We start from the raw sequence: 19,543 nt of genomic DNA on the forward strand, positions 1-19,543 counted from the left end.
CAAAAACGTCCAGATTTAGAGAAATGACACAGAGCGATAAAAAAGTGACACACACAGAAGATGACAGGAAGTTGCTGCCCGAACATAAATCAGGCTTTATGCTGAGAAAAAGACAGCTAAACCTACATTTATCTATCACCCTAAATGAATCCTGAATGACAGCTGACTGCATTTACAATTACATATGAAACGAAGATGCTCCATCAAGACTTATTTGGAAGCAGCAGATGTCCTTTAAAAACCTTTAACCAATTAACAAAGTCCAGAGGGAGACACAGATCAACTGCAGCATATGCCCTGGTCATGCATGGCTACCAGTGTGTGCTCAATTCAGATGGCTGCTCTCAAACCACATTTTTAGTGTCCTGGGTTTTTGACCGGATGAGGTAACCAAGGCAACACCCAACATCACTACAGGAAGGCCATGGAGGGGCACGCACACACACACATGCTGGGAGCTCTCAATCCCCACTAACAGGCCCCCTGTGGGGTGCAGAGGATGAAAAAATGACACCGTGTCTCTAAGCTGCTGTTGGCTCCACAACGACAACAACAACAAAACAAAGATGTGAAGGTTTCCAGCAAAACACAGCGTCTTTTCCGTCACATGCATCACATCACAGTGGATGACATCACTATCAACACAACAGCAACCGCAACAACAGTAATTCACTCTAACATTTGCCGCAGTCATGTCAATTAAGGTGTTTTTGTTTCGAAGGGCTCCCTCTTTCATTGGGAAACAAAATTCCCTAATTTGTCTTGTTTTGACATCTTGAGCCTGTTGCCTTGGCAACCGGTCTGTACCTGTGCATCACTATTCAGCCACATCTCTTCGATCAAACTTAAGACACAAAGAAAAAAAGAAATTCAAGAATAATATTGATTCTCTGGATATGCTTCACTAGTTTTCTCACTAACTGTCCAACAATTAAAAAACAGCCAGAGGAGAAAAACAAACAAATGCTTTAGAGTGTGTGTGTGTGTGTGTGTGTGTGTGTGTGTGTGTGCGTGTGTGGGTGTGCGTGTGTGTGTGTTTGTGTGCGTGCGTGTCTGTGTGTGAATGTGTTTTAGCTGATGTATGTATCCATGTGTACATGTCATACATGTCGACTTAAGTACATGTACATACGTGTGGGCGTTTAAGTTCTCACTTTCTCTCACTTTTCTGAGATAAAGAACATTTATGTATGAATATATGTGTGTGTGTGTGTGTGTGTGTGTGTGTGTGTGTGTGTGTGTACAGAGAGAAGCCTGGCCTCTCAGCGAAGACAATTACCAGCTGAGTAGCTTCCTGAACTTTATCCATATTCTCCAATTAGCCGCTGAAGTGACATAACGAAGGCTGCTGTGAAAAAATGATTTTGTGTGGATGTTTTAATGAGAGGATTTAACACACACTCATATATCAACCAAAAACACAACTTCTACAGCATGTGACTGAAGACAGAAACTTCTATATATCTTGATGATATAGATGTATTATTTTGGTTTTGGATTTTGAATATACAATGAGACAAAATCATTGACTTTTGTTTATAGTTTTCTTAATTAAGAGCATATGTTTTTTGGGTTTTTTTTTACATTGGAAGTAAGTGATGGAAAAACCTTTTTGTTTTTTGTTTTATGCTGTTGATTCATAATTTAATTGGCCACTGTCACTGTCTGTGGGACACACCCTCTGCTCCCTACATCTCCCCCTCACCCCCTAATTCCCTTCCCTTGTCCCTCACCTTTGCACACAAAAATGAGAGTAAGAGTTTATGTATGGATATATAAAATCTGCATATGTGCAGCTTAAAAATGTATACATCTACATAATATTACCATTGAACCTGTATTCCTTTTTGTTTATTTTTATCTTTTGTCTGGTTCTTATTTTATATCATCTCTTGTCTATGTGTCCTGGTGCCTGTCTTTTCTTGTTCTGTGATCACGTTATTGCACGAAAAAGGTAAACCATTAAGACGAATATTTGATTTTCAGCAATTATGAATTAATGAAGACTTGCAGTTAAATACCATGCATATTTTAATGCTCATAGCACTAATTACCAAAAGTAGTATATTCATGTTTGAAAATAACACTGAAGTAAAACTATGAATCTAAGGAGGAAACAGTCTTTTTTCCATAATTAAATGTGAATTCATCAGTAATAAAACACACTCTCTCCCCCGGGCTAATGTTTGCAAACCTGAGATAAATAGTTTTGTAACTGATATTAAAAGAATCCGTTTGTGACCTCATGACTTTTAGCGACTTATTCTACTGTTACACTTGCCTCTTAATTCAACAACAAAGGAGCAGCTCATAATTTTGCGACTACTTTTATTCGGGTATTCCAACTATTTTATTGGATCCAAGAAATACCTCCATCAGTAACACAATGGTATAAAGAAATCTTCACCCACAGAAAGATTACGCGCCGAAATAAAAGGAAATGAAGGCAGATTGATAAATGTATGGCAGTCACTCATGAATCACCCAAAGATATAACTGACTTAATTTAGAGATGACACAGAGGCCCTTCGATAATTCATGTTAGGGATTAATTGCAGGTTAACAAAGGTGTGTTAGGAAGAGTGACTAAAACATATCTTTCAATGATTCATGTGTGTGTTTATGATCTTTTTTTTTCCAACTGGTATTTGTTCATTTTCTTTCTGTAATATTCATCTGTTTATTACTTTATCAGGCTCGGGCCTGTAAACAAAAATGATCATGCTTTAGTTCATTTAAAATTTCATTTTCAAAAAATGTGGTATTTGTGTGGCTATTTCTGAAATGAGAAACTGAAATGTATGTTAGCACTAAATGGTATTTCATTTTTGGTGCATGTCATATATTGAATCCCCGGTTGAATTAATGTCTTTTTCTGTCTCTGTTACTATCTCGTCTCCAGAAGACAGGATCTCATCTGTTGATCTCATTAGCAGTTGCTCTTTTGTGTGTGTTTGGTGTGTGTGTGTGTGTGTGTGTGTGTGTGTGTGTGCACGTCTGGACTGACAGATTCACTGTGTGAATCTACCAGATGCTCTGACAGAGAGGACAGCAATAATTTCATCTGATTCATTCACAACAGATGCTTTTGTTTTGGTTGAATGTCTTGTTTTTCATAGATAAAGTGGTTATTGCTTTCTGGGTAACGGCAGCTCGTTTGCTGTTAACTCCTCTAGTAACATTAAGACTCATCTGAAGAGAACAGGACAAAAATAAAGTGAGAGATGAATGCATTACACTTGCTTTTCTCTGTCTCTCTCGCTCTCTCTCTCTGAGTCACCTGAGAACTGTCAGGACCCTGACCATTCAACAGGCTCTGAAAAGCCCACCTGACCTTCACACACACACACACACACACACACACACACACACACACACACACACACACACACACACACACACACACACACACACACACACACACACACACACACCACTGTCAGCCAGGTATAGATAAGACGTGAGGCGCCTGTCTGTGATCGGTCCCAACGGGCCGAGGCTGACAAAGCTGCAGAGACTCTTTATGTGACACACTCCTCTACAGGACAAAGCGGACCACACATGAGACACAGTGGACACACTGGAATGGATTTCATCACTTTTCTAAGTTTGTTTGGTCGTCACAGATGGAATAAAACCAAAAAACAAAGGCTAAAACAATTGCAGGGTTTGCAAGTGGGCTAATCTTCTAACTTTAGACCAAAAAAAAAAAATCAAAAAACAACTAAATATATATATACATATATATAAACAGAAACAAAGCACTCAAAAGAACACTATTTCAAGCTGAACACTGACTTTAAAAAATACATCAGTCAATCAGATCACCAATCAGATTTGCCATCAGAAAGTTTCATTTGGGTGGTTACAACTTTTTTAAGATAATTCAATGCAAAAACAAATTAGAGTAAAAAGCCTGCCGAACACTGACTACAGCTTCATGCACACCAATATTCCCCTATTATTCCTAAGCATTAAGCATTTTCCAGTGAAGACATGTGGGATATGCTAATATTATTCTGGTTTTAGGAGCATTATTGACTGTATGTAGACTGCCACTCACTTCCAGAGGGGGATTACTCCTGTGTAAGTCTATACATGGTTCTTTTTTTCAAGAAAATCCTGTTTAGTATGTCATTAAACCAGGTCTGACTTGGTCTGGGTGACTGTACTTACATGTATTCGCGATGTGCTGAGTGGACAGCTGCAGCATTGCTATACCGCCACAGTACAATAACGGAGGACAACACATCCAGTGTGGCGTCGAACTGCAGAGCAAAAACAAACAGGAGATGTTTAATATTCTCTTCACTACAGCATACAGTGTTTCTCATTGTAGCTTTAGTGAAGGGAAGTTTTTACAGTCAACTTACAGCAAATCCAAAGGCTGAAGCACTGTGGCGCATGATGGAAACAGCTGGAAAGAAAACAGAAGAGGAGGGACAGTGAACAACAAGGGACACGTGTCACATTATTTCAACATGTGTGTTGATTGATATTCCTTCAACCTCATTTCACGTGGTGCAAATACACACACCCTTCCATTTATGCAATTTTTTACAAGTGCAATTATCTTCCATGTGCAACTGATGTAAATATTTTTAACTATTGAGTTTACACTCTTGTTTTTCACTACTGCATCTTGTTTTTCTACTATTTATGTTGCTCTTTTGCTTGCTCATCTTGTACAAACCCTGCTGCTGTAAAAATGCAAATTTCCCCATTGTGGGACCAATAAAGGCTTATCCTATCTTGTCTATCTTCTTCCGATATCTGGTCATGAACATGGATTATTCTGCATATTATGTTTAATAATCTGATGTCTCCTGCTGTAATGCTGCAGTGTTAACTGTTAAACCTATACAATATCTCTTCATGTTACACACTGTAGACTGCTTACAGGAGGTGTGCTTATATCTCTGAGAGCAAAAAAAAAAAACACCATTTAAGTTGATTTTTGTGAGAATACAGACAGCAGAATGGCATTCTCCTGTCACTGAATCTGTACATAAACACATATTCACAATATACATATATATAAACACATTCATTGTAGTTCAGGACACTGTTTGGCTGCAGTAATAGATAATTATGTCCAGAGGTGCATTTTTGTGTGAATTTTTCTAGTCTGTGCAGAAAACCTGACAGACAGGCCAGGTAAGATGCATTTTGTAGTGATTTAGTTATCAGCATATTATGAGCCTGTTTTGGCCCAATAATAATGAGCTGTAGCTGTGTTGAAAACAAACATTGAGGCTGAAGCACCGTGTGTGATCATCCCCACACACACAAACACACACCTGCAGTGGCAGAGAATATGAAGAGCAGGAAGGAGAGAGAAAAGGGAGAAAGATGCGGAAAGATAGAGGGGAGGAATCCTCTCCTCTCCTCCCAGGTTTATTTTTAGCGACACTCACTGGGGGCCAGAAACTTGCCTCAGCGCTGCACATAGAAACACAGCATTGTGTGGTATCTCTTTCTCTGTGCTTCCTCTTTTGACACTCTTTTTCTTTCTGCTGCAAGGATAGCAAAATCATGATTTTTTCCATCTTCTCCCTTCTTTCTCTCCTCCTCTAGCAACCTACAGATCACCCTTTTCTTCACCATCCTTCATTCTTTTATTGTTTCATCTACATCAGTTGCTCTCTCTGGGCTGAAGGTGCAATCATCTACTTTCCCCATACCAAAAATGAAAAAAAAAAAAAGAAATGAATGCTGCCTTCACTTGCTTTTGCAAAAACAGGAGCAACCCCTGAATACAAATGAGTAGGTGGGATTTTTTTATGACACCAGAGATCTGCAGAGATGCAGCACAGAAGCAGTGACAAGAGCTGATTACAAAAATGATCTGCACAACAATTTTTGGTCTATTTAGCAGAATCACATACAGCGCCTGACTCATAATTTTTAGAGATTTAGAGATTCTGAGAGTTTTTAGATTTTAGAGAATGTAATCTGATATGGCATTCGGGTATGGCAACCTGTCGGCACAGTTTTAGGCTAAACTCCCATGCCTTACACAGACATTCATGAAAGTCATTGTGAAACAAAGGAACATTATTATTATTTCTCTTTTTTTGTCAATGTCCTAATATATATGCCAAAAACATGTTGTTATCCATTATTTAAGAGTGAACATCAAAAGGAAAGTTCATGTTTTAATGAGAATTCATATGGTAGGAAGGCAATGAGCAACGAAATAAGAAAAAAAATACCCAAAAAGTACAAGGAATTTACATGAAAATCAGTAAATAAAAGAAAACAAAAAGGCAAACAAGGCTTGGAAAAAGTGCTTAAAAATTATAATAATAATCACTTAATATGAAATATGTAATTATGATGATTATAAATATAGTTTTTACATAGTTTTTTCATTTGTCCCTAACTATTTAAAAAAAAGAATAATTTTCTTGAAAAAAGTGCTTAAAATAATAATTCCGTAATGTATTTTTCAATATAATTATGAATATAGTTTCTGGACATTTTCCCCTGGATTTGTAAAAATATTTTTCAAAATTCACTAATTTCTTACTATTTGTGGGACATTCCTTGTCTTTTTTCCCCTATATTTTCGAAAGAAATCTAAACAATTTGAGCTGCGCAAAAAATAAAGAAAAAGAAAAAAAGAAAGAAAGAAAGAAAGGAAGAAAGAAAGAAGAAGAATTTTCTTAATCTACTAACTTCTTGCAGATCATTTCTTACCAAATTTTTCCAAAGTTTTTGAACGAAAAGGGTTAATTTTCAATCTGAAGTTTGTCTTGTTGTGCAAGCCTTTTTGGGGGATCCTGAGTGCCCTCTTGCTGTTGCACATTTCCATCTTGCACTTGTCCTCAATTGAAAAAAAAAATAAAAACATAATAAAAGAAGATGTTTCGACAGCCCTAAAAGCCAATTAAAACATGTTGTGTACAATTTTGACGCTAATTTTTATAATGTCTGATTTATTTCTTTTTTTAGTGTGATGTCTAGATGTTTCTATTCTTGTGAAGAAGATTGAAAAACCAAGAGGCTTCCAGATAGTTTAACTTATGTATCATCACACAAGTACCATATATTGTACACTGCAGAAACATCATAGCCTACAGTGTATTCTGCATGATGCATATGAAATAAAAACAGATTACACAATGTACATAGTTGATCTCTTCTTCAAACAGGCAGGCTTGAGATATTCTGATGAAAAAGTCAATCCCTGTGTGCCTGAGCTCTCGCTGTGATAACAGACGTATGATCCGGCAAACACAACCTGACAGCTGTTCAAATGAAGGTAAATAGAGAGGGAGGGACTGTGGAGACACCCAAGTGACACATATCTGCCAGAGCTGACATAACAAGGAAAATGTAGCAGGAGCATGAGGCTTTCTTCTTTTGATTACATGTGAAGGACTTTGGCACATCATCTGAGCCTGTGCAGCATGTATGAGCACAAAGACACACAGCAGGGCTTAAAAATAACTTCAAGAAAAGTATGACTGCAGATTCAATTTCTGACTGAAATACAAAACCATCTACTAAATCATCAAGGGAGCAGATTTGTGACTGCAGGCAAAACTTTTGCTTTCATGCAATTTTATAGACATTTTTCATGATGGAAACCCCACAGAATTGCCTGTAACATCATGAACTGGATGTCCAAATCCAGAAATGTTCGCTCCTCCTCCCTTCTGCCCTATTTCCTTCCCTTTTCTCCTCCTAGCTCCTTCATTAGGAGCCGAGAGAAGAAATTGTGTGTAAATGAATCTGCTGCTGCTCTGCAGTCGTCAAAGCTGAGCCCAGTGATGGCTAATTGGCTCCCAAGAAAGCTGGGTGGGTGTCAGCGGGGACGGAGCTCCAGCATCTCATCAGGCTATCACACACACACTCACACACACACTCACACATATATATGAGGTCTCTCGTCTCCCAGTTCCCCCCTCCTCCTCCCTGCTTGTCACATCTGACAAGAGAAGCAGGAGAACAGAAGATAAAACACTACCCGAGCTCTGCCGCGTTATTGGCTGTTTCTGGAGCTGCATTCTGCATATCAGAGAAACACTTTGTTGTCAAGGTTGTTTTTACACTTGGTGGACTGATGGTGTTTGTCTCACTGTGTTGTTGTGGCGATGCATACGTCTTAAAGCAGCAGCGAGCGGCTCCATTACTTTCTCATTGCTTCATTCAGCTCAGCTCTACTCTGCTCATTTTATTCTAGGAAGGACTGCAGACAAGAAAACATGAGCTGGAGGTGAAATTTGGGGTCACAACAACAAATCTGCTTCAGTCTGATCCAAACAGGCAGAGGTGAAATGCAACTAAGGATATTTACTCTTGTACTGTAAAGTACAAATGTGAGGTTTTTGTACTTAACTCAGATATTTTTACTTTCATGTAACATAATACTTTCATCCAGCTACATTTCAGAGGGAAGTATTGAACCTTTTATTTTGCTACATTTATCGGAACACTTAGTTACTTTACAAATTAAGATTTTTTCATAACAACATGACAAGAGTTTCTTTTTTTATAAAAATGCTGTTTTGTAAGAAATTAAATTACCAAACAGTTTATACAAGAACAACTGCAATGATTATTTGACTAATCATTCAATCGACAGAAAATTAATTGCCACCTGTTTTGTTTGTTTGTTTTGGGTTTTTTTTTTCATTTTTTTTATATGTATAATTTTTAGGATTTGGGTATTGTACTATATTTTAATAAGAGAAGTTTCAGGGTTGTTTTTTTCTAGGGCTGCAACTACAGATTATTTTGATAATCGATTAGGCGGTCAATTATTTTTTCAATTAATCTATGAATCAGATTTTTTTAAAATACAAATAGAAATAATAATCAAATAAGCATTTTTTTTTCTCCCATCACTTTGTTCAAAAACATATTATCATTGACAACAGTGCTAGAAGTGCACAAAGAGGCGGTTGCTTGAACATACGTGAGCTGTCAAAATAATATTAAAGTTAAAGTTTTTGTACGAAGCGTTTTCTCTGCCTTTTCCACTTCCGTACCTGTCGGCGTAGCACAGCGAGTGACGTAATAATCGCGCGACACAACAAATCGATAATTGTATTCGTTGCCAACATGGTTGCCAACCTCACTATAATACACCCATGTTGCCAACACATTTAATAATCGATTTGAACCGAATCGTTGTTGCAACCCTGTTTTTTTCTATTTGCTACTAATCTTAATCATTGTTGTTGTTTTTATATAATTTGAAGTTTTTAAGGTGTCTTTTGATCACTTTTGAGGGGTTTGGGGTGTTTTTTTAAAATAATTTTTAGTTTGGGGTTTGTTTTTTTCTAATAATTGAGTTTTGTGGCGTTCTTCTATTTTTGTTAACATTTTCAAGAGGGTTTTTTTTTTGGTGTTTTGTATTTTTTAATTTTAAGGTTTTGGCTTGTTTTTATTTCTCTTTTTAAAAAAAGAATTCTCTGTATTGGACATTAACTTTTAATACTTAAAGTATATTTCCCTGATTATACTTAGTTACTTTTACTTAAGAAACATTTTTAATACAGGACTTTTATTTGAAACAAAGTATTTTCACTGTGTGGTATTGTGATACTGTAGGATCTGAAGACTTCGTCCACCACTGTAAACAGGACAGCTCAGATTCAGTCTGTCCGCTGTGCTACCTGACAATAGGAGTGTTATCGATCTTCTCATCTAACTCGCTGCAACAAATCGAAGTGTGTTTGCCAAAAGGTCAAACTTTTTCTATAACTAAAGCAGAGCCAGGTGAACTGGGAATCTCTGCCAACATAAACTGCTGCTGAAAGCCACTTTTCCTCCAGTTTACACTCGTATTCTTTCTCTAAAGATAGACAGGCAGCAGCCAACAGCCAACACTCTCATTTTCCCAAGATGGATGAGACAGACTGCTCCAAAAACCATAATATAAAGTGACAGTGGCACCTTTCATCTATGAACTGTCCCATTCACATGCTCTTTCCTCACTGTAATGTCCATACAATGACGTTAAAGACGCACCTGCAGCATTCACACACTCAGACATGCTTAGGATGGAGTCTTTGCCATGTTTGAGTCCTGCTAATGTTTAACAGGATCTGTGTCATTCTGTCATCGTGCAGAGCTGACAGGGAACAGCAGCAGGTGGGGTGACGGCACCGACACCCCGCGGGGCTCTCACATGGCGGCTCTGCAGCCACCAACGTCAGCCACAGTGTGAATACAAGAAAGTTCCCTCTGGCTCTCTCTAGAGTGTAAAATCTGCACATTGGTACCTCTGAAGCTCTTTAATAAACATAACTTGTTTGTTCAATTCATACAAACAACGAAGCATGAAAACCCTAAGTTTTAAGAGGAGTTGTGTGCTCCAACAATTTCCTGGCAAACTCATCGTGCACCCGCTGGGTGCCAAGAAATATTTATAGCCTGTGACTCCCTTAACCCTTTGATTTCTTTCAAAAAACATGGAAGAAAGGGAATGAGCAACTTCAGAAGAAATGACCCAAAAATTAGCAAGAAATTAGTAAAAAGAACAAGAAAATAAATACATAAAAAACAACAACAAAAGGAAAATTACCTTAAAAATGTTTAAAATTCACAATCAGAATTAAAGTTCTCTGGAATTTTCTTTCCCTAGAATCATTTTCTAAATTAACTATTTTCTTATGCTACATAATGTAGCATGAGAGCAGTACCGATCATCTCATGGAAGCGAATGATTGTATTTCTTAATATGTCAAATTAATTCTTTAATAAGAAAAATGAATAATGATAATCATTGTTTTATAAACAGCTTGATTTGTGGTGAAAATATGTCAACTTACTGTGTCAAATATTTAAATGATGCTATAGAAGCAGTTATTATAAGCTTAAGCACACATATAGACAATAAAAGGGACCAAATGTCAACCAGTCCTTTATCTCTTTACAAATTAGCTCACTATTGTTGGACACTTATAAAAGAGAGTTGATGGTGTTTTTTGCGTATTTTCTGCATCCTGAGTCTATTAGTTTTAATGAAGTTAGTGTTATCTGACTTTATGAAGCTCCTCATAGTAAAAGACATGCTGAGGACAGTCCAAGTACAGAGCTAACAGACATAAAGGAGGACAGGGTGTGACCAACCAGCTAACAGCTGCTTCATAAAAAGACTTTTCTCACACAGTCTTTGCCCATTAAAACTGTTTATATTTACAATGGGGACGATATATTTTACTCTCAGTACACATCGGCTTGTTTCCAAACAGCCGGTGACAGTAAAACCTCTTGTGATCATGCACTGGGGCAGCGGCTTGTTTGCTAATAAAATTTCATTTTCACCACAGTGTCACACAGGAAGTTGCAGGCAGAACAAAGTGGAGACTTTGCACAGCAATAATACGATCATAGTGTGCACTACTGAAATTAAACTGCGTTAATATAAAACTGATTAACCCTTTTCATAACAATACCTTCATAAATCACAAAAAAATAGCATGACATGTTGGACTAGAATCTCCAGTTTGCATTGAATGGGCCTCTCAGCTGATTGTATTAAACACATAGTTTAAGCGACTTAACACACATGCCAGAGAGAAGGAGGCTGACAGACAGGCCTGTCCAGTCCCGCTTCTCCGCCCGCGTTTCCTTATCAGAACAGGAAATGGCCAAAATGAAACAACACAGACGGAGCTCAGGAAGAGGCTGTGATTTTCCAAAACAAAACCTCTCAGTCTATAACCACTTCACTCCAACAACTTGCTTCACTAACTCTGACACAAGTGGTCAGTTTGTACCTACAAATCGAATACCGATTCTCGATTTCAACCTCAAACAAGACTCCAATTAACGACTTTTTCTCTCTCGAGCGTCACAATCGAAATAATCCAATTACGTGTGTGTAATGACACTGGCCCGGTGTGACTGCGAGTCAGATCACTGTTTACTGTCACTGCTGCTGCACCGGCCTCATTCATCTCTTCCTCCGCTCTTTTCTGCAGCTCATTTACAAGCAGTGCCATGTTTCATTTATGAGTAAGAGGCGTGATGTGACATGCGACGGCACCACTGCAGGACGACACAGATGTGATCAAAATGCATGAGAAGAGAAATGTCCAGCTGCAAGTCTTTCTCCATGAGCTACGTGAACATTTAAAAACAAGCTCACAGAGAAGAAATATAACATGCTTTCCTTCTTCAGCATCACAGGAAGCTCTTTTATCTGCACATCTGCAAACCAATACTGAGGTGATCAGCTACACTGCAGCAAAGCTTATCCTCTGTCAAGCACCAATCTGCATTTACTGCAGAGGAGGAAGAAGCATCACTTGAATATAGACAAGACTACCAAGAGATCAACAAACATCATCATCTCAAGCACCACTTGTCACATTTTACTTGATGTTTTGGAAGATATCTGACATGCATTCATCGTTAAATGTCTACAAGTCTGTCAAATGTTTAAGTCATCTGCAGGATTTTCTGAAATGGCCCTTCAATTCCAATTTAACAAATTTTAAAAAAAAACACGAAATATAAGCTGAATCACACCTACAAAGTGAATCACTTCTATCCCAAATTAGATTCAAGGAGAGCAACCTTTGACATGCAGAGAAATTAAAACTAAGGGATATAAAAGCGTGAGAGACACTCAGAATTTTTCCCTTTCTCTTCTCAATGTCAAAACCCAGAATGATTCATTGTATCCGGGAGGAAAAATCAGAACGCTTACGACAAAAACGTTCAAACTTGTTCTGCCTTCAAAAGGAATAAAAGCTCAAAACAAAAGCAAGACTCAAGGTCGAGCTCACACTTAACTCACAAATGTTCCATGTTGCTTTCTTCACTGAGAGAAACCGTCATTTAGAGTGGAGGCGGTGGGAGGCTCAAGGTTTAGGGTTGAATCAAACAGGATCTCGGTATGAAGCGTGGACTGCCAAAGTGGCATGTTCTCATCAGATTCATGTCCTTCATGCTGTCTTTCTTTTAAGTGCTGACGTTTAATCAGGCTGTTGGGTGTCACAGTGATCAGCAGGGTGTCACAGTAATTAACAAACCTGTCATTCAACTGCACAAACAGCAGGCATCAGTGTTTCTTTGGATTTTTTGTGTGTGTCTGTGATCAAAATGGTTAAAAACATCACTTCCTGTGAGACTCATTAAAGAAAAGACGTGAAGCAGCGTTACTCACTGAAGGCGGCGATGGCCAGGATGATGGTGATCACTATGGACACCCAAGACACCCACAGAGCTTTCTTGCGGTAACTCTGTGCTTCATGAGGCTTCAGACGCATGCTGCTTTCCAGAAGACCTGCAGACAAAAACACAGGGCACAGTGACCCACAGTATACAGACAAATATGAGTCAGAGAGCGCGGCCAGGAAAACAGAGGGGGCGGTTTAACTCGCCTTTGCTGCTTTTAAGCTCAGTTTCCAGATTTAGAACATGTACGAATTAATGCAATACCAAACTGATAAACATTGAACTGACTTTAATTATATGGAGTTATTGTATATTTCTGCATTTTCTACAGTGATGTTGCACTTAGAGCTAATAAGCAAATAAATATAAACTGCTAAACATCACCATGTAAGAATTGTGATTGTAAGCATGCTAATGTTAGCATTAGCTCAGAACAAAAAGTACAAAAAGTACATCCGATGCTGATGGGGACGTCATCAGTTAACGATTTCATCATTGACCAAAACCGAAGCATTAGACAGTTTTAAGTTAATTGAGATTTTTAACTACAGATAAAATATAGGATCATTAAAGTCATAGGAATTAATCGTGAGGAAAATATGAATGTCTGTACTAAATTTCATGGTAATCTGTTGAAAAACGTGTAAGACATTTCACCGATAATCACAAATGTTAACTCTAACATGGTGGTGTTGAGCACTGTTGCTTAAAGTACGGCCAATGGCCCTCAGAAACATGGTGTGTGATCCCTGAATGTGATATGAAATACATTCATTATATTTCAGACATTTGCAGTCCAATTCGGTGCTTTAACTTTCAGCAGCTTACATTAAATGCCAGTAAGTAAAAGTACCAATAACACCCTGTAAAAGTACTCATTTACAAGTACAGTACATTTACAATTCACAAGGTCCTCCAATGAAATGTTACTTAAGTAAAACTAAGTATGATCAGGAAAATGTACTTAAAGTTTTAGAAGTAAAAGCACCCAATGCAGAAAAATCTTAAAATCAAACAAAACATGCCAAAACCTCTAAATTATTACATTAAAACACAGAAAATAAAACTACAAAACATCAGAATTATTAAAATACAAAAACACCTGAAAAGTTATCAATAAAAAATGAATTAAATAAGAATAACAATTATTAAAAGAGAAAAAACTCAAAATTATTAGAAAAAAATTCAGATTAATTTAGATTAAGAAAAAAATTAAAATTAATTAAAACAAAAAAATAAAAAACTAAAATTATAAAAAACAGAAAAAGAACAACCCCAAAAAACAAAACAAAAAAAACAGTGGCAATTAGTTTTCTATCAATTGGCTGATTGATTAACCAACTAAGAATTGCAGCTGTATTTGTATAAACAGTTTGGTGATTTAATTTATTATAAAACATCATATTTTTATCTTAATTTACAAATTAACTAAAGCATTAAGATAAATGTAATGAAGTAAAAAGTACAGTATTTCCCTCTGAAATTTAGTGGGGTAAAAGTATGAGGTGGCATGAAAAGAAAATACTCAAGTAAAGCACAAGTACCTCAAATTTGCACTTATGTACAGTAATTGAGTAAATGAACTGTGTTACATTCCATCACTGTTTAATACACTACGAAGGATCCGCATGAAACCCTAACAAGCATCTGTGAAATTAGGGATGACAAGTTGTAGAAAGCTGTTGGCTGTGTGACAGTTGTGGCTCCTCACGAGTGTCACAGGACTGAAGTTTTATCATCAGTGCGAGTGATGTTAGCTAAAGTCAGAGATTTCAGTGGACAACTTGCAACTGCACTTTTCCTGCGTGGCCCTCAATCATGTGCTGGTTCTAAAAAGTGGCACTAAGTCATCAAAACATCAAAACCCCCGTGTCAGAGGAAAAGTCATTTTGACCATGTCTCTACACAATGTCATGGCAATCCAGCCATAAGCTGATTGGATATTTAGGTCCGAGGTGGTTGACTGGGCATGGCTATAACAGTTATTGACCTATAAATATATGATGATGATGATGATGCATGTTACTGGTCTTAATGAACATGTAGACTGGATAAACTGTAACATAAACCCAAAAGTAACTGACTGTATTGTGACTGTATCACTGATTTTCAGACATCAGTGGAGTTGAGCTTTGTTTCCTATTTCAGTCAAAGTTACAGTAATGTAATAAAATCTGAGAAATGTAATTAAATAATCAAAACTTAAAAATAATTTTCCTTTAGCAAAAAAAAAGACCCCTGTGACTCACATATTTTTGTATCTTGCATTATTAGATTTTTACTGACATGAAAAACATGTGAGAAGTTTAGAGGGGAAACGTCTCTTTTCTCTTGGAGCTGCTAAAAACTCACAGACATCTGAAACGTGACCCCAGATTAACAAGGTCACAGGTCAGAAAGGTCCTAACTAAGTCTCATCTATAAACTTAACACCAGTTTTTATGTTTATGAGTCACAGTCACTTTATAACACTATTAATTGATCCTGGTTATATTTAAGGTTAATTTGAGCAGAATTTACTTCCTTTTTCCAGAGAAAATCCAGTAATTCTGTTGTTTAGATCAGTTTATTTCCGCAAACATGCCTCTAAACCCTAAACACTGGACCTTTAATTCACTATAGCGGTAGCCCAGTGTGAGTGAAAACGATATATCTTAATTTAAAGATTGGATAAAATGTATGAATTCAATATGAATTCTTATCTTTTCTAATCATATAATGACTCAAATGTTTCAAATAGAGGTCACTCAGGTGAAATCTTATCAAATGGGGGTCTGTGTGACATAATACGTTTCAATTTCAGGGTCCTTGACAAGAAAAAGGTTGAGAACCACAGCTCTATACGAGTCATGTCAAAAGTCCATTTCAGGGGCCAGTGTGGCCCTCAGACCAATTTTAAATGGCCTCAGCTTTCAAAATATACCATATGATTAACTCAGTGTTGGTTAATCAAGCAAGATCACTTTGCATTTACTTTCATTCATGATGGCAGGACTATTATACAGTGTGTAGAATGACGTTGGAATAACTAATGTTTTTTTTAGAAACAGAAAGTAAACAAGTAAACTGTTACCTAACACTAGATATTCCCTGAAAGGTAGAAGACATGACCACGGCAAAAAATACCAATAAAGTCTACAGTGAGAGCCGTTGCTTTCAGGAGCGGTGGAAAATTGAATACTTTTTCAAGATAAAACAGCTGTGTTTGTGTCCTTTGTCATTTTTTTAATAAATTGTATGAAGAAGCAGCTGCATTCTCACATTATGTAATCTGGCCCCTATTCACAGAAGTTTGGATAGCCCTGCTTTAGACCAAAGACCCGAAAGACACCCGAAAAAAATGTGAAAAATCTATGACATTCCTTAAACCAGTTAAGCGTTAAATTGTCATCAACAGCTACCAGGCAGCTGGTTTCCACTTTTTTCCTCTTTGCCATGATAATAAACTTGCAAAGGCTTGAGATGTGCTGGAGTTATTCACAAAGTCATGTTTGCTTTTGTGTTAAGTCAGAGTTTTAGGATTGTAATGTAGTAATATCGTGAGGACAGATTGTTCTGAAACAGTCAGAATCAGTCTCCTGTTAGCACTCTCATAATAATCGGGGTTAGGCAGTGTCTTTAATAATGCATGCATCTCATTACAGTGACCTGACACCTCATCAGAACTAATCAATGAGACCTATACGGCCAAAATTAACATTATGAATTTATATTTAATATCTGATTAGTTAGGAGTGAAAGCGTCAGAATACAAGTTACACTTTCACCTTTGCCATATTTAAGATATTAAACACCTATCAAGGTTTTAATGGATCTGTGGGCTTCACTAAAACCAATCCACTGATTAATTAACAAAACCTGTAATCACTGCACAGTATTTTAGGCAACATATGTCTAAAAGAATAATCTGTATTCTAATATACATTACTGTGCAGAAGTCCTAGGCCACCTTAAATTTTGTTATTTAAGCAAGGTTATTATGATCATACATACTTTTTTCTCATTAGTCTCTTTACTTAAGTACAACTAGATCATACAGTAAATATGTATACAGTATTAAAAATACAAATACTTCAGAATAAACCAACTTCATCAGTGTCTAGTGTGACCTCCCTTTCCACTCAGCATGTCTTGAACTCTCTTGGAGAGTCAATATGAGATGTATGATACTAATCTTCTGGTATATTTAAACCAGGTTGCATTCAAAACATGTCCAAAGCTCAATATTGATTTTTTTGAGCTACCTTTTGTTATGATTGTATGATTCCATGTTTCACACTATTGACTGCAGTCAGAAGAAGCCAAAAAGCCATTTTGATCAGACTTTTTTAGTATTTTAATGCACTGTATATGTTCTCTGTTATATATAAGTTGCTAAAACAACAACTCTATGGTGGCCAAAGACTTTTGCACAGTACTGTGTGTCAAACAGAATACTCTGTATTTCCTCGTCATACAGCTCTGTAGATAATTTGTCATACTGACCATAACATTAAGGTGTCTGTCATTTGTCTCATTTGTGCACAATTTGGAACATTTGGGAGCATTTATAGCAACACTTTTCAGTATAGTTAAAGTTTTATAATAATAAACAGATTCGCAGCCTAATACAGAATAACAGACTGCACACTGGGCTACTCTCCGTGGTATTACGCACAGTGTGCGCCCTGGCCACGGGGCACCCGGTGAGTCTGTAACTTTCACACATACCTCCGTCCTCTAGGCTGTCTGTTATCTTCATCTCCTGGTCCATCTTGAGACCCTCTGTCGGACCTTCGGTGCTGGGCTGCTGTTGCTGCTGCTGCTGCTCTTGTTGTTGGGGGTCCGCCTGCTCGCACTGCCCGTTCACGGCCGTGGGGTCCACTGCAACAACCGGGTCCGGGACGGCGGTGGAGTCTGGCGGTGTGGAGTCCGTCATCTTCTCGGCAGGTTGCGGTTCTAATGAGGCACTCCAAAAATGTCACACCTGGACGAGAAGTGCAGGCTCTCAACTGGGGAGACACCCAGAGACAGAGAGGGAGGGAGAGACTCCTCGCAGGGCTGCAGGTCCAGTTGCGCCAAATTGCACACTGTGAGGTGAAACAATACCGGAAATTAGGAGATGTGAATTTCAAAACAAACGCCCTCACGTCACTTGGAAAGACAATTATGCGAAAATGTCTATTCTGTTCAGAAATTATCCCACATTTAAGCATTTTGGGTGTTTTTATTTTTGATATTATTATTTTATAGATAATAACGGCATTTTTTTACTCCTGGTTACCCAAAATACTGTAGTAATTTACATTTACTTAAGGACCGCAAGTGCAATTTGGGAACTTAACTTGAGTGTGCCTCTACATCTCTAAGGAATTTGGTTTCTTTTTATTCCATCACATTAATTTGACATACACAGTTGCTAGTTACATTCTAGAAAAAAATCCACATTTAATACATATCATGAATTTATAAAATAGCATGCACTAGTGTAGATAAACTACCCAAACAGTAGGCTATATCATGTTGTCAAAATTGTATGTACTTCCAAAAACATTAAAATGCTTCTCAGTAAAATTCGGAATGCAAAACTTTTAATTAAGTTATTTGTTATTGTTGTATTAGCTAGTCGGCTAATTTAACTTATCTTAAATTATGTTAACAGTCTGAATTCATCAGTAGCTTAATGTTTTAAGGTTTAAATTTGCACAGTTTTCGTTGAAGAAATAGTCTAGCTGTTTATTTTGAAGGTGGTAACCGGTAGTGTGAGTGTCTGCTGACAAACCTGCTGCTCTCAGTCTGGACAAGCAGAAACCAAAAGAAAAAATATTCTCAACAGGCTCCAATTCGCGACGTCGTGAAAAAGCCGCACCTGGACTCTAATTAACAATCCCGGCGGAGACCTGTGCACGCGCCGGAGCCGAGCAAAACTGCTGCTGTGCCGCGCGCTCTGCGCCACGCGCGAGAGGAAAACACATGTCCCAGGTGGATTGAGCGAGCAGGAAAACGCGCAGAGAGACCGGGGCCGTTACTCAACCGTCTCGTGCGCTCTTTAAAAGATATTATTGTGACAATAAGTTAGTCACCACGGGTTGTCCTCGTGAGCAGTACTTTCTATCTCTGCATTTACACCTTCAGATAAGCGTCGTTATTTCCTCATCTGTGGCTAAATCACGGACGATGATGAGTGTTTCCCCTCCCCCCATTATATTAGTTTAAGCTTAAAGTGTGATTAAATTATGTTTTTGCTTGGAATAATTACACCACACCGGGGAAAAGGAACGGGATTCCGGTAACGGGTTGCTAAGATACAGAGCTGCAGGATAAGCACGCGCACTAACAGTTTATTCTGCTTTCTGTGGGATAAAACGCGGAGCTGACAATGGGTTTTCATGTATTTAGTAATAATAAAGCGTTCACTTAG

General features: G+C 37.7%; 1 protein-coding gene across 2 annotated transcripts in view; it reads right to left on the reverse strand.

Annotated features, from left to right (window-relative positions):
* Window positions 1-18,987, reverse strand: part of LOC121962908 (transmembrane protein 163-like) — a 32,412-nt gene extending 13,425 nt beyond the window's left edge. For both annotated transcript variants that reach the window (XR_006107183.1, XM_042513229.1), the window contains exons 1-5: window positions 18,905-18,987; window positions 17,854-18,212; window positions 13,133-13,252; window positions 4,374-4,417; window positions 4,177-4,268 (exon numbers count right to left, since the gene is read on the reverse strand). Coding sequence is in view for 1 of the 2 variants with exons in the window: in XM_042513229.1 (XP_042369163.1) it covers window positions 4,177-4,268; window positions 4,374-4,417; window positions 13,133-13,252; window positions 17,854-18,061 (464 nt within the window). In the remaining variant the exon portion in view is untranslated. The remainder of the gene's footprint in view (window positions 1-4,176; window positions 4,269-4,373; window positions 4,418-13,132; window positions 13,253-17,853; window positions 18,213-18,904) is intronic.
* Between the last annotated feature and the right edge of the window lie 556 nt (window positions 18,988-19,543).

This window comes from Plectropomus leopardus, chromosome 24 (assembly GCF_008729295.1).
Source record: "Plectropomus leopardus isolate mb chromosome 24, YSFRI_Pleo_2.0, whole genome shotgun sequence".
Lineage (NCBI taxonomy): Eukaryota > Metazoa > Chordata > Actinopteri > Perciformes > Serranidae > Plectropomus > Plectropomus leopardus.